This window comes from Oryctolagus cuniculus, chromosome 1, assembly GCF_964237555.1.
Source record: "Oryctolagus cuniculus chromosome 1, mOryCun1.1, whole genome shotgun sequence".
NCBI classification, from domain to species: domain Eukaryota; kingdom Metazoa; phylum Chordata; class Mammalia; order Lagomorpha; family Leporidae; genus Oryctolagus; species Oryctolagus cuniculus.
The window spans coordinates 57,051,343-57,070,489 of record NC_091432.1 but is presented as its reverse complement, the minus strand read 5'-3'; the positions used below and the strand labels follow the sequence as shown (position 1 = coordinate 57,070,489).

Below are 19,147 nucleotides of genomic sequence, written 5' to 3'. Positions count from 1 at the left end.
TAATCCTCCACCTGCAGCACCAGCATCCCATATGGGCATCATTCTAGTCCCAGCTGCTCCTCTGCTGATCCAGCTCTCTGTTATGGCCTAGGAAAGCAATGGAGGATAGTCCAAGTGCTTGAGCACCTGCACCAGCGTGGGAGACCCAGAAGAAGCTCCTGGCTCCTGGCTTTGGATCTGCTCAGCTCCAGCCATTGCAGCTATTTGGGGAGTGAACCAGCAGATGGGAGACCTTTCTGTCTCCCCCTCTCACTGTCTGTAACTCTACTTCTCAAATAAATAAATAAAATATTCAAAAAAAAAAAAGGCACAGTTAGAGAGACTGATCTTCCATCTGCTGGTTCACTCTTTAAATGACCACAACAGCTGAGGCAAGGCCAGGCCAAAGCCAGGAGCCAGGAGCTTCTTCCAGGTCTCTCACGTGAGTGCAGGGGCCAAGGACTTGGGCCATCCTCCGCTGATTTCCCAGGCACAGGGAGCTAGATCAGAAGTGGAGCAGCAGGGACTCAAACAAGCATCCATATAGAATGCTGGCGCTGCATGCCGTGGCTTTAACCCACCTCTCAAATAAATGAACATCTTTTTAAAAATTTTCTGTTTCTGGGGTCAGCGCTGTAGTGCAGTAGGTTAATCCTCCACCTGTGGTGCCGACATCCATATATGGGCGCCAGTTCTAATCCTTGCTGCTTTCTTCCAATTCAGCTCTCTGCTGTGGCCTGGGAAAGCAGTGAAAGCCCAAGTCCTTGGGCCCTTGTACCCGCATGAGAGTCGAGGAAGAACATAGCTCCTGGCTTCAGATCAGATCAGCTCCAGCCATTTGGAAGTGAACCAACAGAAGGAAGACCTCTTTCTCTGTATCTCTCTCTCTCACTGTCTGTAACTCTACCTCTCAAATAAATATATAAAATCTTTTAAAAAAAATTTTGCTTCCTGGCATATTCACAGAGTTATGCAACCATCACCATTATCTAATTTTAGAAAATTTTCATCACCTCAAAAAAAAAAAAAAAAACCTACATACACATTGTCACTCTCCAATCCTCGCTTCCCATAGCCTCTGAAAACCCTTAATCTACTTCTGTCTATGGATTTGCATATTCTGAACATTTTATACAAATAAGGTTGCACGATATAGGGTCTTTTGTGTCTGACTTCTTTCATTTGGCATGTTTTCAAAGTTCATCCACTTTGTATCATGTATCCACTGTATGATTCTTCATCCCCTCTATTGTTGAATAATATTCCACTGTGTGGTTACAGCACGTTTGGGTATGCGCTCATTAGCTGATGAAGGCTTGGGCTGTTTCCACTTTTTGGCTACTACAAACAATGCTGCTCTGAACCTTTATGTGTAAGCTTTTGTGGAGACATGTTTTCACTTCTCTTGAGTACCTACCTAGAAATGGACTTGCTGAATATAATATAACTGTTTATATTACTACCAGACTGTTTTCCAAAGTTGCTGCAACATTTTACATTCCCATCAGCAATATATAAAGGATCCAATGTCTCCACATCCTTGCTATCTTTAATTTAGGTATCCCAGTGGCTATGAAATGGCATCTCATTGTGTTCTGTTGGATTTTTAAATATACAGCTACACAATGGACAGCACAGGTACACAGGAAAATGTTTTTGCAGGATAGGTATGGCCAATTGTTTGCCATCCCCCATTAAACGGAAACTCTAAGAAAGCAGAAATCTGGATCTGTTTTGTTCACTGAAGTCTGTCAAGTGCCTACAACAGTGCTTGACATTCTGTAGGCTCCCAACAAATATTTGTTGGATACTAACATGTACTTTATAATTTTTCCATGATAAAACTGCTTTTTAAATTTTTTCAAACTTAAAAATATATAAAAGTTGGGGCCAGTGCTGTGGTGTAGTGGGCTAAACCTCTGACTGCTGCACCAGCATCCCATATGGGTGCCAGTTCAAGTCCCAGCTGCTCTACTTCCAATCCAGCTCTCTGCTATGGCCTGGGAAAGCAGTGGAAAATGGCCCCTGCATCCATGTGGGAGACCCAGAGGAAGCTCCTGATTCCTGGTTTCGGATTGGCTCAGCTCCAGCCACTGCAGCCATTTGGAAGTGAATGAAGACTTCCTTCTCTGCCTCTGCCTCTCTGTAATTCTGCCATTCAAATAAATAAATCTTATGTTTTTTTAAACAAGGACTATATTTCCTTTTTAATGATAGGTAGAGTTATAGACAGTGAGGGGACGAGACAGAAAGGTCTTCTATCCTCTGGTTCATTGCCCAAATAGCTGCAATGTCCGGAGCTGAGCAGATCCGAAGCCAGGAGCCAGGAGCTTCTTCTGGGTCTCCCACATGGGTACAGGGGCCCAAGCACTTGGGCCATCTTCTACTGCTTTTTCAGGCCACAGCAGAGAGCTGGATCAGAAGAGAAGCAGCTGGGACTAGAACCCGTGCCCATATGAAATGCTGGCACTGCAGGCGGAGGATTAACCTACTGTACCACAGTGCTGGCTCTATCAAATACACACACACTCAACTTCCTGAGGATTTCTTTCAGATAGTTAAACCACCTGCATAAAAGGAAATGTTAATACCAGGTCTTTTCCCACTGGCTAAGGAGAGTCAATGAAGGCCCTTGGAGCATGTTTGGTAATTCCAGTGCTCCAAGTTCTCTTTCTTTTCTATCTCTGGATTAGGCCAGTGATAAACAAGATCTCTCAGGTTGGCCTCCAGCTCTACTCCTGGGAAGGAAAAAGCAACTTTGAAAAAGTCTGACAGAGATTTACAAAGTTTATTTTTAAGTAAAATTGCTTGGATCACATTTATTTACTAATTTGTTTAACTATTTTAAGTCTCACTCAATGAGTGCTGTCATTCCCTCAAAGCCAATCAGCTAAAAAAAAAAAAAAAAAAAAAAAGAATGTGGGAAAGAGCCAGTGAAAATAGGAAGGAAAACAACATGCTTAGCAGGGAGAAGTCATGCATCAATTACCTGTTTCACTTGTAGCCCATGACTCCAGATTCTCTCCAGGAGGTCACAAAGGCTGGCAATCAAGGTATTCTCCTCCACTCCTGTGATATTCACCTCCCCATGCCCTAATTCCACAGCCTCACGGCCCATCTTCTCCACCAGCATCCTCTTAGTCTAGGAATCAGTAGATAGATAACCACAATAAGGAGGATCACACACAATCAAAGAGGAGTATGGCAACCTCACAGCACATCTGCTGGGCTGAGAGGGACAAGATGAGTAAACCAGAACAAAGTATATAACTACGTAGGTCAGGTTGTAAGGAATACATGCTTCAGAAGTTTAGTTAAGAAGGAGACAAGAATGCAGCAATCACTGTATGATTCTTGGCAAGTGACTTCATCACTCTGGATTCAAATTGATGAAATAAAACCTTTTGGTCATGCTCATCTCTGACACTCTCTGGTTCTTACTGCTTAAATAACTTTACTAAACAAATCTTTAAGCATACATGTTAGTATTTAAGCTGTCAAAGGGATAAAAATTTGAGGAAGACCATATACTTTTTTTTTTTTTTTTTTTTGACAGGCAGAGTAGACAGTGAGAGAGAGAGACAGAGAGAAAGGTCTTCCTTTTCTGTTGGTTCACCCACAATGGCCGCTGCAACTGGCGTGCTGTGACCAGTGCACCACGCAGATCCGAAGCCAGGAGCCAGGTGCTTCTGGTCTCCCATGCGGGTGCAGGGCCCAAGGACTTGGGCCATCCTTCACTGCACTCCCGGGCCACAGCAGAGAGCTAGACTGGAAGAGGAGCAACCGGGACAGAAACCAGCGCCCCAACCGGGACTAGAACCTGGTGTGCCAGCGCTGCAGGCAGAGCATTAGCCTATTGAGCCGTGGTACCAGCCAGATCATTTACTTTTAGGCACAAAAATTTCAATTGCTTATTTTAAAACCATTATCAAAAACACACACTGTATAATGATAATCAGTTTTAATTAAATACTATGTGCCAGGCACTATATGAAGCATTGCATTATTCATTTGGTAGTTTTAACAATTTTATGGGATAAATACTACTATCATTTCCAGTGTATCAGTGAGGAAAATGAGGTCAGAAAACTCAAGTAATTTGTATAAAATCACACAAGCGAGGCTGACACTGTGGTGCAGCGGGTTAAAGCCCCAGCCTACAGTGCCAGCATTCCCATATGGGCACCAGTTTGAGTCCTGGCTGCTCCACTTTCAATCCAGCTCCCTGTTAATGTGCCTGGGAAAGCAGCAGAGGATGGTATAAGTGGGCCCCTGCACCCACGTGGGAGACCTGGATTAAGCTCTTGGCTCCTGGCTTCAGATTGGCTTAGCTCCGGCCGTTGTGGCCATTTGGGGAGTGAACAGCAAATGGAAGCGCTCTCTCTCTCTCTCTCTCTCTCTCTGTATCTACCTGCCTCTATAACTCTGTCAAATAAATAAAATAAATCTTAAAAAAAAAGAAAGAAAGAAAAATCACACAAGCAAAGTTAGCAATCTGTCTTTTGAACTCAAATTTGCCTCAATTTTGAATTCAAGTTCCTAAGTAAGGGCCAGGGCCAAGATTGTGGTACAGTGGGTAAAGCTGCTGCCTGCAAGGCAAGCATCCCATATGGCCACCAGTTTAAGTCCCAGCTATTCCCCTTCCAATCCAGTTCCCGGTTAATGGCCCCAGAGCTTGGGCCCCTGCTACCTATGTGGGAGACCTAGAAGAAGCTCCTGGTTCCTGATTTTGACTTGGCTCAGCCCTGGCTACTGCAGCCATCTGGGGAGTGAACCAACAGACTGAAGATCTCTCTCTCTCTCTCTATACACACACACACACACACACACGCATCTTTCAAATAAATGAAGAAATTTTTAAAAAAAGGAATGAACCAGTATATGGGGGCTCTGTTTCTTAACAATAACAACAACAAAAGATTTAAGTGTACCTATTAATTTGTGACATATAAAAACCTAAGGGGCTGGTTTTGTGGCACAGTGGGTTAAGCCTGTGGCACCAGCATCCCATGTGGGTGTCATTTCGAGTTCCGGCTGCTCCACTTTCCAATCTAACTCCCTGTTAATGCACCTGGGAAGGCAACAAAGGATGGCCTGGGTCCCTGCCAACCATATTGAAGACCTAGAAGAAGCTCCTGCCTCCTGACTTCCACCTAGCCCAGCCCTGGCCATTGTAGCTGTTTGGGGAATGAACTAGTGGATGGAAGATCTTTCTTTCCCTCTGTCTCTCCCTTTCTCTGTAACTCTGCCTTTCAAATAAATAAATGAATCTTAAAAAAAAAATACTAAAATGCAGGGTAAAATAATCACTTCTAATCCTACTTTTCAAAAGCAGTAATTCTTAGTATTTTGGCACCACTTGATTCCAGCATTAATGGTTTATTATAAAATATATCATATATACAAATATTATTATAACCAGCACCCAGGTCAATAAATAAAACACTAGTCATCTATACCTTTGAAGTACGCCATATGATCTCTTCCAATCACCTTTCTACTCTTGGAGTGATCACTTACACAATGAAACTACAGAAAAGCAAGGAAATTACTATCACCTATACCTGTTTCCCTAAACAATACAACTTGGGTTTGCCTGAATTTTTTTTTTTTTTTTTTTTTTTTTTTGACAGGCAGAGTAGACAGTGAGAGAGAGAGAAACAGAGAGAAAGGTCTTTCTTTTGCCGTTGGTTCACCCTCCAATGGCCGCTGCAGCCGGCACACCGCGCTGATCCGAAGGCAGGAGCCAGGTGCTTCTCCTGGTCTCCCATGGGGTGCAGGGCCCAAGCACTTGGGCCATCCTCCACCGCACTCCCGGGCCATAGCAGAGAGCTGGCCTGGAAGAGGGGCAACCAGGACAGAATCCGGCGCCCCGACCAGGACTAGAACCCGGGGTGCCGGTGCCGCAAGGCGGAGGATTAGCCTGTTGAGCCACAGTGCCGGCTTTTTTTTTTTTTTTTTGAGTAGAGTTATAGACAGTGAGAGAGAGAGAGAGAGACAGAGAGAAAGGTCTTCCCTCTGTTGGTTCACTCCCTAAATGGCTGCTACGGCCGGCGCGCTGCACTGATCCGAAGCCAGGAGTCAGGTGCTTCCTCCTGGTCTCCCATGCAGGTGCAGAGGCCGGTTTTCTTTTGTGATAGGCTTTTTCACTCACCTTTACGCTTGTGAAATTCATCCATGTTGATGGGCTTAACTACTCTCCATTTCCATCATTGAATAGCATTCCACTATATGAATAAATATACTATATTTATTTTTTCTCTTACTGATTGGTCTTTGGGCTATTTCTAATTTAGCTTTTTTTTTTTTTTTTTTTTTTGACAGGCAGAGTGGACAGTGAGAGAGAGAGAGAGAGACAGAGAGAAAGGTCTTCCTTTGCCATTGGTTCACCCTCCAATGGCCACCGCGGCTGGCGCGCTGCGGCCAGTGCACTGCGCCTATCGGAAGGCAGGAGCCAGGTGCTTCTCCTAGTCTCCCATGGGGTGCAGGGCCCAAGCACCTGGGCCATCCTCCACTGCACTCCCTGGCCACAGCAGAGAGCTGGCCTGGAAGAGGGGCAACCGGGACAGAATCCGGCACCCCGACCGGGACCAGAACCCAGTGTGCCAGCGCCGCAAGGAGGAAGATTAGCCTACTGAGCCGCGGGCGCCAGCAAATTTAGGATTATTACAAAGAGTGCTGCTAAAGATTTCTTGAACATACACCCTGGGACATGCTCTCAAAGTTTCTCTAGGGAACATATCAAGGAGAAGAATTACTAGGTATAATTTTGTTTTCCAAAGTAATCATACAAATTAATACTTCTAACAATACAAGAGTTTCTATTTCTCTACTTGTTAGTCAATACTTTGTGGTGTTAGACTGATTACTATATTTCTTCAATTCTAAGATGCACATTTTCCCACAGAGTAACAGCTGAAAATGGTATGTATCATGGGGAATGAACCAGCAGACAGGAGTTATGTGTGTGTGTATCAACTAAATAAGTAGTTTTTAAATGGTATGTGAAAGTATTCCTCAGTCATCAATGGCCAGGCAATAGACATAGGAAGTTGTTACTGGCGTGGCATGCATCTCAAAACTTGAGAATGAAGACAACAAAGGAGCACTCTTATAAGACATGCAGCATCAGCAATTTTCTTGATAGCAGAAAAGACAACATTATATAGGAAAATAAGGATGTCAATGACTCAGAGTAACCAACTTTAGTTTTTTTAAAAAACACTTAAAAAATCAGTACTAATATACTATTCTAATTTTTAGCATTAATAATTTCTTCTGCAAGAAAAATCATTGGGGGTCAGCGTTGTGGTGTAGTGAGTAAAGCTGTCGCCTGCAGTGCCAGCATCCCATATGGGAACCAGTTAGAGTTCCGGCTGCTCCACTTCCAATCCAGCTCTCTGCTACAGCCTGAGAAAGCAATAGAAGATGGCCCAGGTCCTTTGGCCTCTATACTCACATGGAAGAGTGACTCCAGACTTCAGATAGGCTCAGCTCTGGCTGTTGCAGCCATTTAGGGAGTGAACTAGCAGATGGAAGACCTGTCTCTCTGTCCCTCCCTCTCTGTAACTCTGCCTCTCAGATAAATAAATAAAATATTTTTAAAAATTTATTTCCTCCTATAAATGACTACTACTTCAACCTATAAATGAGTGTCACTTAGAAACCAAAAACGTAAGAAAGTATTTTATTCCACTAATAAATAAACATACTATTCCAAATTAGTTGAACTGCCATAAAAATCACAGTATGCTGACTTGATTGAAAGACTTTTTTTTGCTAGAAGACAAATTTAAATTCATAAATAAGATGTTAAAAATTAAGAATGATTGTCTTTATAAAGAAAAATATCTAAACAACCTGAGTAATACACTTTGGCCTGGCACATATGAGGTACTCAGTAAGTTCCTGTTTCTGAACCTAAGAGATTACTGCCATCAGATTAAAACAGAGAAGTAAAACATTTTCACATATGTAAGATTAATCTGCTAAAGTCAGTGAAAACTAATCTGCTGTAATATGTGAGAATGAAGACTAATCTGATTTCAAGTAACGTAAAACATCCAGAAACTGTCTCTCTCAGTTTTAAATATGTATATTGTTTACATCAAGCAAATCATACTTCTCTCAATAAATGGTATATTTTATTTTTTAAGGTTTTATTTATTTATTTATTTTTGACAGGCAGAGTAGACTTTTATTTAAAACAAATATATCCAATTCCAAGTTAACAGAATCTTGAAATTAGTATTAGATCACTTTTATTAACAGTATTTTTAAAATCAAGAAGGGTTTCCAGGGTTGGCATTGTTGTATGATGGGTTAAGCCACCATCTGTGATGCTGGCATTCCATGTGGATGCTTGTTTGAGTCCATGCTGCTCCACTTCCAATTCAGCTCCCTGCTAATGTGCTTAGGAAAGCAGTGTAGGATGGCCCAAGTGCTTGGCCCCTGTATCCATGTGGGAGACCTGGGTGAAGCTCCAGGCTCTTGGCTTTGGCCTGGCTCAGCCCGGCCTGTTGTGGCCATTTGGGGATTGAAGCAGTGGATGGAAGATCTCTCTCTCCATCTCTCCCCACCGCCCCCCAACTCTGCCTTTCAAAGAAATAAATGAATCTTTAAAAAAAAAAAAAAAAGTAGTCAGAGCCAAGCTTTGATCTCACCTTTTCTGCCAAGCAAAACAACACACACACAGAGGAGAGGTGTCCATGGCTCACCTTGTTGCGGCATTCCTTCAGCAGGCCCTCTACAAATTTCCAATTTGTTTGGGCAATCACTGATGGCGAGAGGTTGGACAGTTTGGGCTGGCGGATGGTGCTGCCCATATTTCTGGCTTCCTGGATGTACTTCTACATCAAACAAAAAATGCAAAGGCCCTTTGTCCATGCAAACCAAACCACAGGTGACAAGTACTGATGGGTACCTGAAGAGGGCACTATCACCCACCCTTTCTGACTTAACTTTTTCTAGGATCAGATAAAGTTTGGAGAAGAAAATTTAAAATAAAATTTTCCTACCCAAAGAAAAACTGAGATAATTATTTGCTTCTGCTAATGTAAAGTCTTCTATGAACTTATTTAATGATATGAGGCAAAGATCGTTACACATAGCTAAAGGATGTGTAGCTCACCGTGCAAACTCAATCAAATCTTATGGTACCACAGAGAAAATCACCTTCCCAACCAAGATGGGAAGAATTTAACTCTTCTGTCCAAATCAAAGACATCTATCTAACCTTTCTAAATTAAAACTTGGAAAATAAGACTGCAAATTCAAAACAATGCCATGTCTTGCTTTTCTAAAATGTGCTGGCGATTCTCTACACATTGTTTTAACAAAGAACCCACCCACTGCAGCAAATTGCACGCTGACATCCTCCATATCTCAGGTTCAAGACCAACATTTTTATCCCAGAGTTCTCCCACTCCCCCATATGTTATTCCAGCAATACTATGTCCACTCTCTCCCTTGGTCCCTTAATCTTCCCTTGCTTCCAATCACAAAGTTAGGGCTCAATTACCATTACTGGGGTTATGGCTTACCTGCCTCCTAACTTGTTAGCTATTTCCATAACTCCCTCTTCCAAATTATTCTGTCCATAGCCTGTTACACAACACACACCAAGCCTTAGATCACCATTTTCTCTCCTTGAAATGTTCTTTTTCTTTAACAATCCTATCATCCTCCAAAGCTTAAACAAATATTGGCACCTCCTCCAAATAGCTTTGTTTGATGATTATTTCAAGTACAACTGATCTCTGCTTTCTCTAATCAGTGACAAAACCTTGTTTTGGACCTCAAATGGCCATTTCAAAATAGTGTTGAACTGAAGTTATTTGCGTACCTGACTATGCTCCCTTAAAAAACTGGTATTTCCTGAGGGCAAGGCTGCCTCCTTGTCATTTTCATATTTCAAAGTGCTTACCTCAATAACTTTGACCAAGAAAATGTGCTCAATAAACACTGCTAAAATAGTAATACACAGGTGAGAGGTTTATTTCCATTTAACCTGACGAGATCCAAGGGAGACTTTAAAACAATATCAAATACCAATATCCCTGATGTTACCTTCACAATAAAAGCAAGCACATCTGTATCCTGAAAATCAGTAGTTAAAAATTCATAATCATATCTTGCAATTTTAATTTATTTCTTTAAAGAAACAGCAATAGTATAATAGGCTATTTATTTTCCTATTCACTGAGGTGTCAGACATATATGAAAAACAGTATGCTTTATTGGGTTCTATGTCTGTAGGATGAAAAGTAAAGGGCCTTTTCTCAAAGAGAAATTTCTGAACAGGTTTCTGAAGGTGAAGCCCCATTTTTACAACTTCTCTGCACCTATAAAAGGTGGGGTATCTAACCTGAGATTTATAACTAGAAACTGTACTAGAAACAAGTGGCAGTAGAGCTGAGATATTCAACTTATAATGAGGACTCGGTAATTCTATTCAATAAATCCTTGGGGCCAACATCACAACACTGTGGGTTAAGCTGCCACATGTGACACCAATATCCCATGTGAGCGCAGGGTTGAGTCCTGGCTGCTCCACTTCTGATCCAACTCCATGCTAATGTGCCTGGGAAAACAGTGGAGGATGTCCAAGTACTTAGGCCCCTGCTACTCACGTGGGAGACCAGATAGAATTCCAGGCTCCTGCCTTCAGCCTGGCCCAGTACCAGTCATTGTGGCCATTTAGGGTATCTATCTATCTATCTATCTATCTATCTATCTATCTATCTATCTATCTATCTATGTCTCTCTCCTTCTCTCTGTAACTATCTTTCAAGTAAATAAATGAACCTAAAATCTAACTAAATAGAGGCTGGCATTGTAGTGCAGTGGGTTAAGCCTCTGTCTGCAATGCCAGCACCCCACATGAATGCTGGTTGAAGTCCTGGCTGTTCCCCTTCCAACCCAGCTCCCTGCTAATGAGCCTGGGAAGGCAGCACAAGATGGCTGAAGTACCTGGGCCCCTGCCACCCATGTGGGAGACCCAAATAGAGTTCCAGGCTCCTGGTTTCAGCCTGGCCCAGCCCTGACTGTTGCAGCCATTTGGACAATGAAACTCTGCCTTTCAAATAAATAAATAAATCTTAAAAAAAAATAACTAGAACTTAAAATAACATTCCTCTCCTTTAGTCCTCTTAAAAAAAATCAAGATTGCCTGTTTAAAGATACAGAAAAAGTAGGAAAAGGGTATCCCTTTCATGGGGTGGGCATTGTGGGGCAGCAAGTTAAGCTGTCCCTTGGGACCTCATCCCACATCAAAGTGCTAGTTCAAGTCCCAGCTACCATAATTCTAATCCAGCTTCCTGATAATACACCTAAGAAGAAGCAAAGGCACAAGTACTTGGGTCCCTACCAACACATGGGAGACCAGATGGAGTTCCTGGCTCCTGGTTTTGGCCCAACCTAGCCCAGTTTTTTGGCATCTGGTGAGTGAATCAGCAGATGAAAAATCTCTCCCTCTCAGCCTCTCTCTCACTCTGCCTTTCAAATAAAAAAATTAATAATTTTCACAAAAACAAGATTAAGTATCCCTTCCTTAGAATCAGAGATTCACAGCACTAATCCAAGTTCAGTTTTTCTGCTTTTCCCTCTAACTTTTTTCCCATCATAACACACAAAATAGCTTCACCAATTTAAAAATAATTTCACCCACATTTCAGACTCTCACCTTTTAAGGTTTTTCTGGCACCCACCCAGGGAGTGAATATTACGCATGAGTAAGTATGGGGAGCACCTACAGGGTCAGTGACTAGCTGCCACTTGGAAAATCACCTACATTCTGATTTGTCATAAGCAAGGCCTAGCATCAAGAACTAGATCATTACTAACTCTTCTTAATGGAAAGAGATCATTGCTGGGGCACTTGAATCACACCAGAGACCAAGGAAATGAAAAGGAGGAATGCAAAGCATGGTAACAGAGTCATTCTTAAGGTATCTTACCTCTCTCTGGTCATTATCTAAACGCAGGTGTTCTGTGTGTTGCTTCTGCCGATCTTTCCGCCTCCACTGAGCAGGGGCATTCCTTTTTGTCCACCTGACAGATTCAAAGCAGGCGATTAAAAGCACCCACTAGAAAAGGAAGGTCAACTGATAGGGGGCTGGCATTGTGGCACAGCAGGTAATGCCAAAACCTCTAACACCAGCGTCCCATATGGGTGCCGGTTCAAGTCTTGGCTGCCCCACTTCCAATCCAGCTCCCTGCTAATGCACTTGATAAAGCAGCAGAGGATGGCCCAGGTGCTTGCGCCCCTGCACCCACATGGGAGACCTGCAAGAAACTCCAGCTCCTGGTTTTGGCCTGGCCCAGTACTGGCTGTTGCAGCCATTTACGGAGTGAACCAGCAAATGAAAGATCTCTCTGTCTCTCTCTCTCTCTGTAACTGCCTTTCAAGAAAATAAAATATATCACAGCCAACGCCATGGTGTAGTAGGTTAAGCCTCTGCCTGTGGTTCAGGCATCTAATCTGGGTGCCGGTTTGTGTCCTGGCTCCTCCTCTTTCAATCCAGCTCTCTGCCAATGGCCTGGGAAAGCAGTGGAAAATAGCCCAAGTGCTTGGGCTCCTGTACCCTTGTGAGAGACCAGAAGAACCTCCTGGCTCTTAGCTTCAGATCAGCCCAGCTCCAGCTATTGCAGCCATTTGGGGAGTGAACTAGCAGATGAAAAAACTTTGTCTCTCCCTCTCTCTGTTAGTAACTCAAATAAATAAATAAGTCTTAAAAAATATATATATATATATTTAAAAAAAAAAAAAAAAAAGGTCAACTGACAGGAGAAAACTTGAATGTCCTGAAGCCAGCCTTGGCACAGGTAATCACCAATGTCACCAGAAAGAGCTCAAAGACCTTCAGGAAGAGCAGCTTAAATAACTGTGACTGAACAAGAAACAGATAACTCCCTGGAGAACACAGATATAGGTGTCTTGAGACATCTACAAAAACTTCACATGCAGATCCAAAACAAAAGTCACTCCATTCTGTCTGGGCTTTGATACACTCACCTTTAAAAGTAATCTAAGATATCTACTTTCTATTCAAGTTCCAATGATTTCAATCACCACTTTATTGATGACACAAAGCTAGCTTAGCTATTGTACAGGAGCTAGGCATAAAAAATTATAACTGACTTGCAGTCTGGCTTTTTGCAGGTCCTGGGTATGTGGGATATTGGACACAGGAGCTGACAGGTATTCTGTCACCTGTTTCTAGTCTAAACAGGGTCATCTCGGTCTTTTCCATACTTGTTTTATAAAATTCAGGGGTCATCTGGGGATACCAGCTCCAGCCCAGATACTGGATGCTCCTTAGTACTATGGCTTGGGAGCTGGAACAGGGAATCTTTGGGATTGACTTACTTGTTGCTGGCTGGCCCCGTGGAAAGCACATCAGACTGCAGTTTAGGGAAAAAGCCTGGCTCATATTTCCCTTGTCCAATCTTCATGTCAAGTAAATGTGGGTGAACTGCAGTGTGGTCGATTTTTGCCAGACGCAGCTCAATTGCTTTTTCTGAATGAGAAAATAAAATAAAAGTCAAAACTTTTTTCAAACATTGTTTTTGAAAAGCTACCTACCCTTCCACTTTCCAAGATAAACTGAAAAAGACTGATTTTTACCCTTCTGCCTGAAATAACAGGGAGAAAACACGGGTAACATGCAAAAATCGATGAATTTCAAAACACTGGACAATGGTGCTGCGATGTAGTATAGTAGGTTAAGCCTCTGCCTGCAGCACAGGCATCCCATATGGGCACCAGTTCTAGTACTGCTGCTCCTCTTCCAATCCAGCTCCCTGCTAATGGCCTGGGAAAGCAGTGGAAGATGGCCAAAGTACTGGGATGCCTGCAACCATGTGGGAGACCCAGAATAAGTTCCTGGCTCCTGGCTTCAGACCAGCCCAGCTCTGGCCATTGTGGCCATTTGGGGAGTGAACCAGCAGGTGGAAGACCTCTTTCGCTGTCTCTCCTTCTCTCTAACTCTGCCTCTCAAATAAATAATCTTGAAGATAAGAAAGAAAGAAAGAAAGAAAGAAAGAAAGGAAGGAAGGAAGGAAGGAAGGAAGGAAGGAAGGAAGGAAGGAAGGAAGGAAGGAAGGAAGGAAGGAAGAAAGAAAACACTGAACATCATGCAATGAAAGAAGCAGAAAACAAATAAGGTTATCCCTACAACTGCCCAAGCTAACGGCCTTGTGGTGGTTTTCAGACTTTGCTACAGAGAAGGGAATCTAGGCAGAGGCACTCACTTAAGAACAAGGTGGCTGAATTAAGAGGACCAGAAATGGTAACCCACATTAGATTCTGCTGTTATTACGCAAACCTCTTTAAAATATAAATAGCTCTCTTTCTCTCCGTCTCCTGATCTCTCTGTCTCTTGATCTTTCTCTCTTTCTCTTCCTCTCTTTTTTTCCTTCTTTGCCCCTTCCCTCTGGTCTGTCTGGTTTCCCCCAATAAATCCTTTCCCTTACTCCAGTGTTTGGTGTGCTTAGTAGCGGCCTTACATTGGTGCCATGACTTGGATCCATGCTCCCCCAGTGACTCTCCTCTCCCTTCGGGGATCTCTGAGCTGCCCTGGGGTCCTGGATTTCTGCCAGTCACAAAACACACCCCCGGAACTCCTTCGACGCCACCAAACACTCCATGATCTCCATCCACACATCGGCCTTCCAAATTCTGAGGTAAGATGCAGAATTCCCACGGCAACTTCTACAGGTTATGGTTCTTCTCTTGTCTAAAAGTCCTGGTACTGGGCACCAACCACAACTCTGGTCTCTACAGACTCTGTGTACGGGCAACAGTGGATGTGAGTGATGACTCAACCTCCTGTTTCCCTTCTATGGGCTAAGCCCTGGGCTCCAGTGGGTGCATGGGTGACGACCCCATCCTCTGTTCCCATATCCTCTCATCAGACAGCTGAGATCTCAGGACACCCAATATCTGCCGATCTAACTCTACAGGTCACCATGGGAGCTTCTTTCTTCCTGCATTCCAATTAAGTAATATGGTCCCTCCCAAATTGCCTCCAGACCTGAAATGCCAACCCTGATAGCTCTATCACTTCTGTGAGTGAGCAGGAAAATGGAAGGAGATCCCATATGTTCAAGCCTTTTCTATCTTCTATCTAAACCTTCTATGTGTACTTCCTGCTCTCTCACCCAGGTCCTATTGGCCTCCAAAGTTTCTACTAGAGGTCAAGGGCCTGAGCCAAACCCTCTGCCTTCTATGTCCCCGACTCCAGCTCTTCACTGTTTCACTGTACATCTATCTTCCTCCCACCCAAGAATTCCAACTTTATCTTAGAACCAGGCCTGGTCCAAAGCCTTAGCAAAGGATCCTCCTGCAAGTTTGGGAATGGCCATCTCCATGCTTTCACTTTCCAGCCCTGGTCCTCCAACTGGTCTTTGCCCCTCCCTCTCCTGTTCCAGTTTTACCATAAGAATAGCAAGGGAGTGGTAATCCTATCCCGAGCTCCCTGCTAACAGAGAAACAAATTAGGTATCCCATCCTTCCAATCGCTCTTTTGTTTTTATCATGAGCAAGCCAGACAGGAAAATTAGGTCTTTTGACCTCCACCCCAATGGACTTCTTGTCTTTGGTCCTCTAGCCCACAAGCAACTTTACTAGACATTAAATTTGAAGAGGTTTCTCTCTCTGAATCTAGGAAGATTACTACCTTTAGAAATATTGCTTTTAACTCGATGAACTTATTTTTCAGTTTATTTTTAACAGGTTTCCGGGTAATCAGTATTCAATGAAACAGCAATGGATAATCAGTACTTGTTTTAGATGAATGCAATTTTAATTGAATACTGACAGAGATATACTATCAGCATCTTAAGTCATTTAGGTGTAACTGCTAATTTAAATTGAGTAAAGCAAATGAAATAAACGCCTCTAAATGTAAGCTTTGGTACTCTCAGCATGTTATATTCTATAGAAAAACTATTTGGGTTTGTTTAACAAATATGTTTTCATAAACTGTCTATGAAAAATAGTTCAACACTACTTAAGGTAACTCATACTGAAATCTGATGTGTTACCTTATTTAAAAAATGTTGTCTTAATTCGGAGATTTTTAACAGGTTATTTAAAATGTAAATCAAGGAAATTGGCAGATGGAAAACATCACAAGTATAGATATGTGCGCTTGGTAAGGAAGGTTAAGAAGGAAAGAGTTCTTTTGAATAAAGAAAGGACATGGTTTGTAAGAATGACTTCATCCTGAAGGTTAGTTTACTTTAGACTGGAATGGAAATGACAGAACGTTTCAAGTAAGTTGAAGAGGGTGTATGGAAGTCACAGAAGCTTATGAAATAAAGAAATTTTGGATATAAAAGCTATTAATCTATTTCTCTTTGACATAAAATCTGATCCTCTCGTAAAGCAATCAAAGTAACCTATTATGTTCTCTTGATGTCTCTGTTAAATTCTAATTGTTTAAAAACAGCTGAGTTTTTTATTAAGAGCTATGGGTTATTTAAATATATGTTTATTTTCAAATTTTGAATAATCACTTTTTTTTTTTTTTTGACAGGCAGAGTTAGACAGTGAGACAGAGAGAAAGGTCTTCCTTCTGTTGGTTCACCCCCCAAATGGCCGCCACGGCCGGTGTGCTGTGGCCAGTGCACTGCGCCAATCCGAAGCCAGGAGCCAGGTGCTTCCTCCTGGTCTCCCATGCAGGTGCAGGGCCCAAGCACTTGGGCCATCCTCCACTGCCTTCCCGGGCCACAGCAGAGAGCTGGACTGGAAAAGGAGCAACTGGGACAGAATCCAGCACCCCAACTGGGACTAGAACCCAGGATGCCGGCGTCACAGGCAGGGGATTAGCCAAGTGAGCCACGGCGCTGGCCCAAATAATCATCTTGCAACAATGACCAAATCTGGTCCATATCATGTCATGATATTAAGGGATCCTAATTCAACAAGATATTTTGGATTTCGAGCATTCTAGGCATCTTTAACAGGCATTCAAAAAAAAACTCCAAAAAATTTGGACTTTGACAATTTCCAGATGGGCTCCTGGAAATGTCAAAAACACGTATCTCTTATCTTGTAGAGACACCAACTAATCCGGCTATTTGGATTATATTAGAAGTACTGTCAGGATGTGAAGTGGTGCTAAATTTTAAGTTCTCGTAATATAAAATGCTACTGATACAAACATCTGAAAGTTAAATATGTCTAATGATCTTGAGTTACTAGAATGATGGTTATCTTAATGAGAAAGGCCCAGAGGCCTAAAAGGGTAAATGCTTTGTAAAATCCTACAGGTGCTTTTGAAAATACTGTGTGAAGTATTGTTGGTTAATGAGTTTATAATTTTAAACATGGCTATTTGAAGCATTTTGTCATCCACAGTTTTGTATATCAGATCTGCTACTTATGAAACTAAAACATTGTTAGTTCTGTGTTTAGCTATCCTCCTATAGGTTCCAATGGACTTTTTCCAGCCACTTCTACCATATTCAGTACTTTGGGATGGCTCTGTAAACAGATGAAGCCAATAATGCACTACAGGTTCCAACTAGAAGAAAGTATGGTTAACTGAGGTTACTAAGAGCAGAAAGTAATTTGAATCAACTGGTAATTTAAAAAACAGTTAAAGAGTTTAAAAAGCTATTACTGAAACTGCTTTGGTGTTCTATCTTTCATGTTATGTTATATGTGTATATATATTGTATGTCTACATGGGAAAATTTATTAAGAACTTTGTTTTAATTGGCTTACAGATAAAAGACTGACCATAAACTTAAACAGCTAAAATTAATCAAAGATACATTTTGATTCATGTGACCTGAATCTTTGTATCAGATATTTTAAATTTGTTGGTAGACAGACCAAAAACATTTTATATGCTTGTGCTTGAATTTGCTGGTTAAACAAGCTACACCATGTCAGATATTTAAGAGATATTTCCAAATACATGTATTCTTAAAATTTATAGAAGGCATTGGACCTTCTGGTAAATGTTTTCATAAGTTGTTATTTAATGGTTGAAATTGCTTGCTAAGTTTTCATTTGATATTGCTATTGTCAGTAAGCAATCTGGAACTTGCTCCCTCATTTCTTTATTCTAAGCCCTACTTTTCCCCTCATTTCTCTATTCTCTTTGAGGTAGGAAATTGACTATACTGAAGGACTCTCTAGGATACACAATTTGATTTTTAGATCTTATAAAAGGGACGACTAACATTTTCTATAATAGCATAGCCAAAAGGAGAGCTTAAATTATAATTTCACAGCTAGATTTACTTCGCCCTTAGCGCAGTAAACAGGCAAAACCTCCCTTTCAAACAAAGGGAGAGAAAGTTTTAAAGTGAAGACACAGCTTTCCTCATGGGCACTGTCTACCTCAAAATAAACCACTATCAGAACATGCCTGTGACTATAGACTTCTAGTTTAGGCCACCGAAGATTAGAGATGGGACTTGAGCACCCCCTTGATTTGCATCCTCTGGTCTGCTTTAACAAAAACCAAAAGGAAAAGAAAGCTAGGCATCAGAAGCAATGCAAAGATAGCTGGCAGGCCAATTAATGGCTGCTTTACACAGCAATCTACCATCAAGGAGACCCAACAGGCCAGTGCCCGAATTGCTTTTCGATGTAGAAAGCCAGGGCTTCAGCAGAAGTTAGCTTATGAAGGGCCCTGGCAGCTTTGTCAGCCAAGAGTTGGATCACTGGAAATGGAACTGCCCTGGAGTCAAAGGACTCTCAGGTCAGAGCCACAGACCTTGCTGGCTCCAAGCTGAAAAGCCCTTCACTCAGCCCAGCTTCCAAAGTGATCACTGCTGCTGAGGGGACGGCCAAGTAGGGTCAGCAACATTGCAGGCAGAGCTGTAAATTTCCTGAGATATGCCACCTTTACCTGGCCAGCTCTCCTCCCAGGCCAGCTAGGTAATGGAAGTCAACAGGGTGCCTTTCCCAAGGAGGTGCATACCTCCCTTAAGATGTACCCCATATGAAGAGAGAAGTCTGGGCCTCATAACTGATAAGACCTTAAAGCCCACGAGATTATTTTTTTTTATTTTACTTGTTTTAATCAAGTAATGTAGCTGTTGGAAACAGGAACTTTTTTTTTTATTTGACAGATAGAGAGAGAGAGAGACGGAGAGAAAGGTCTTCCTTCCATTGGTTCACCCCCCACATGGCTGCTTCCAATCC

The 19,147-nt window shown here is 42.2% G+C and overlaps 1 protein-coding gene across 5 annotated transcripts in view; it reads right to left on the bottom strand.

The window, feature by feature from the left end:
• The window catches only part of DENND5A (DENN domain containing 5A), a 128,465-nt gene that overhangs the window by 18,442 nt on the left and 90,876 nt on the right, over nucleotides 1-19,147 (bottom strand). For 4 of the 5 annotated variants that reach the window (XM_070073634.1, XM_070073625.1, XM_070073626.1 and 1 more), the window contains 4 exons: nucleotides 13,349-13,499; nucleotides 11,937-12,030; nucleotides 8,697-8,828; nucleotides 2,969-3,121 (listed from right to left, as the gene is read on the bottom strand). In XM_070073634.1, coding sequence (XP_069929735.1) covers nucleotides 2,969-3,121; nucleotides 8,697-8,828; nucleotides 11,937-12,030; nucleotides 13,349-13,499 — 530 coding nt within the window. The remainder of the gene's footprint in view (nucleotides 1-2,968; nucleotides 3,122-8,696; nucleotides 8,829-11,936; nucleotides 12,031-13,348; nucleotides 13,500-19,147) is intronic. The other variant, XM_070073630.1, reaches the window with a different exon arrangement.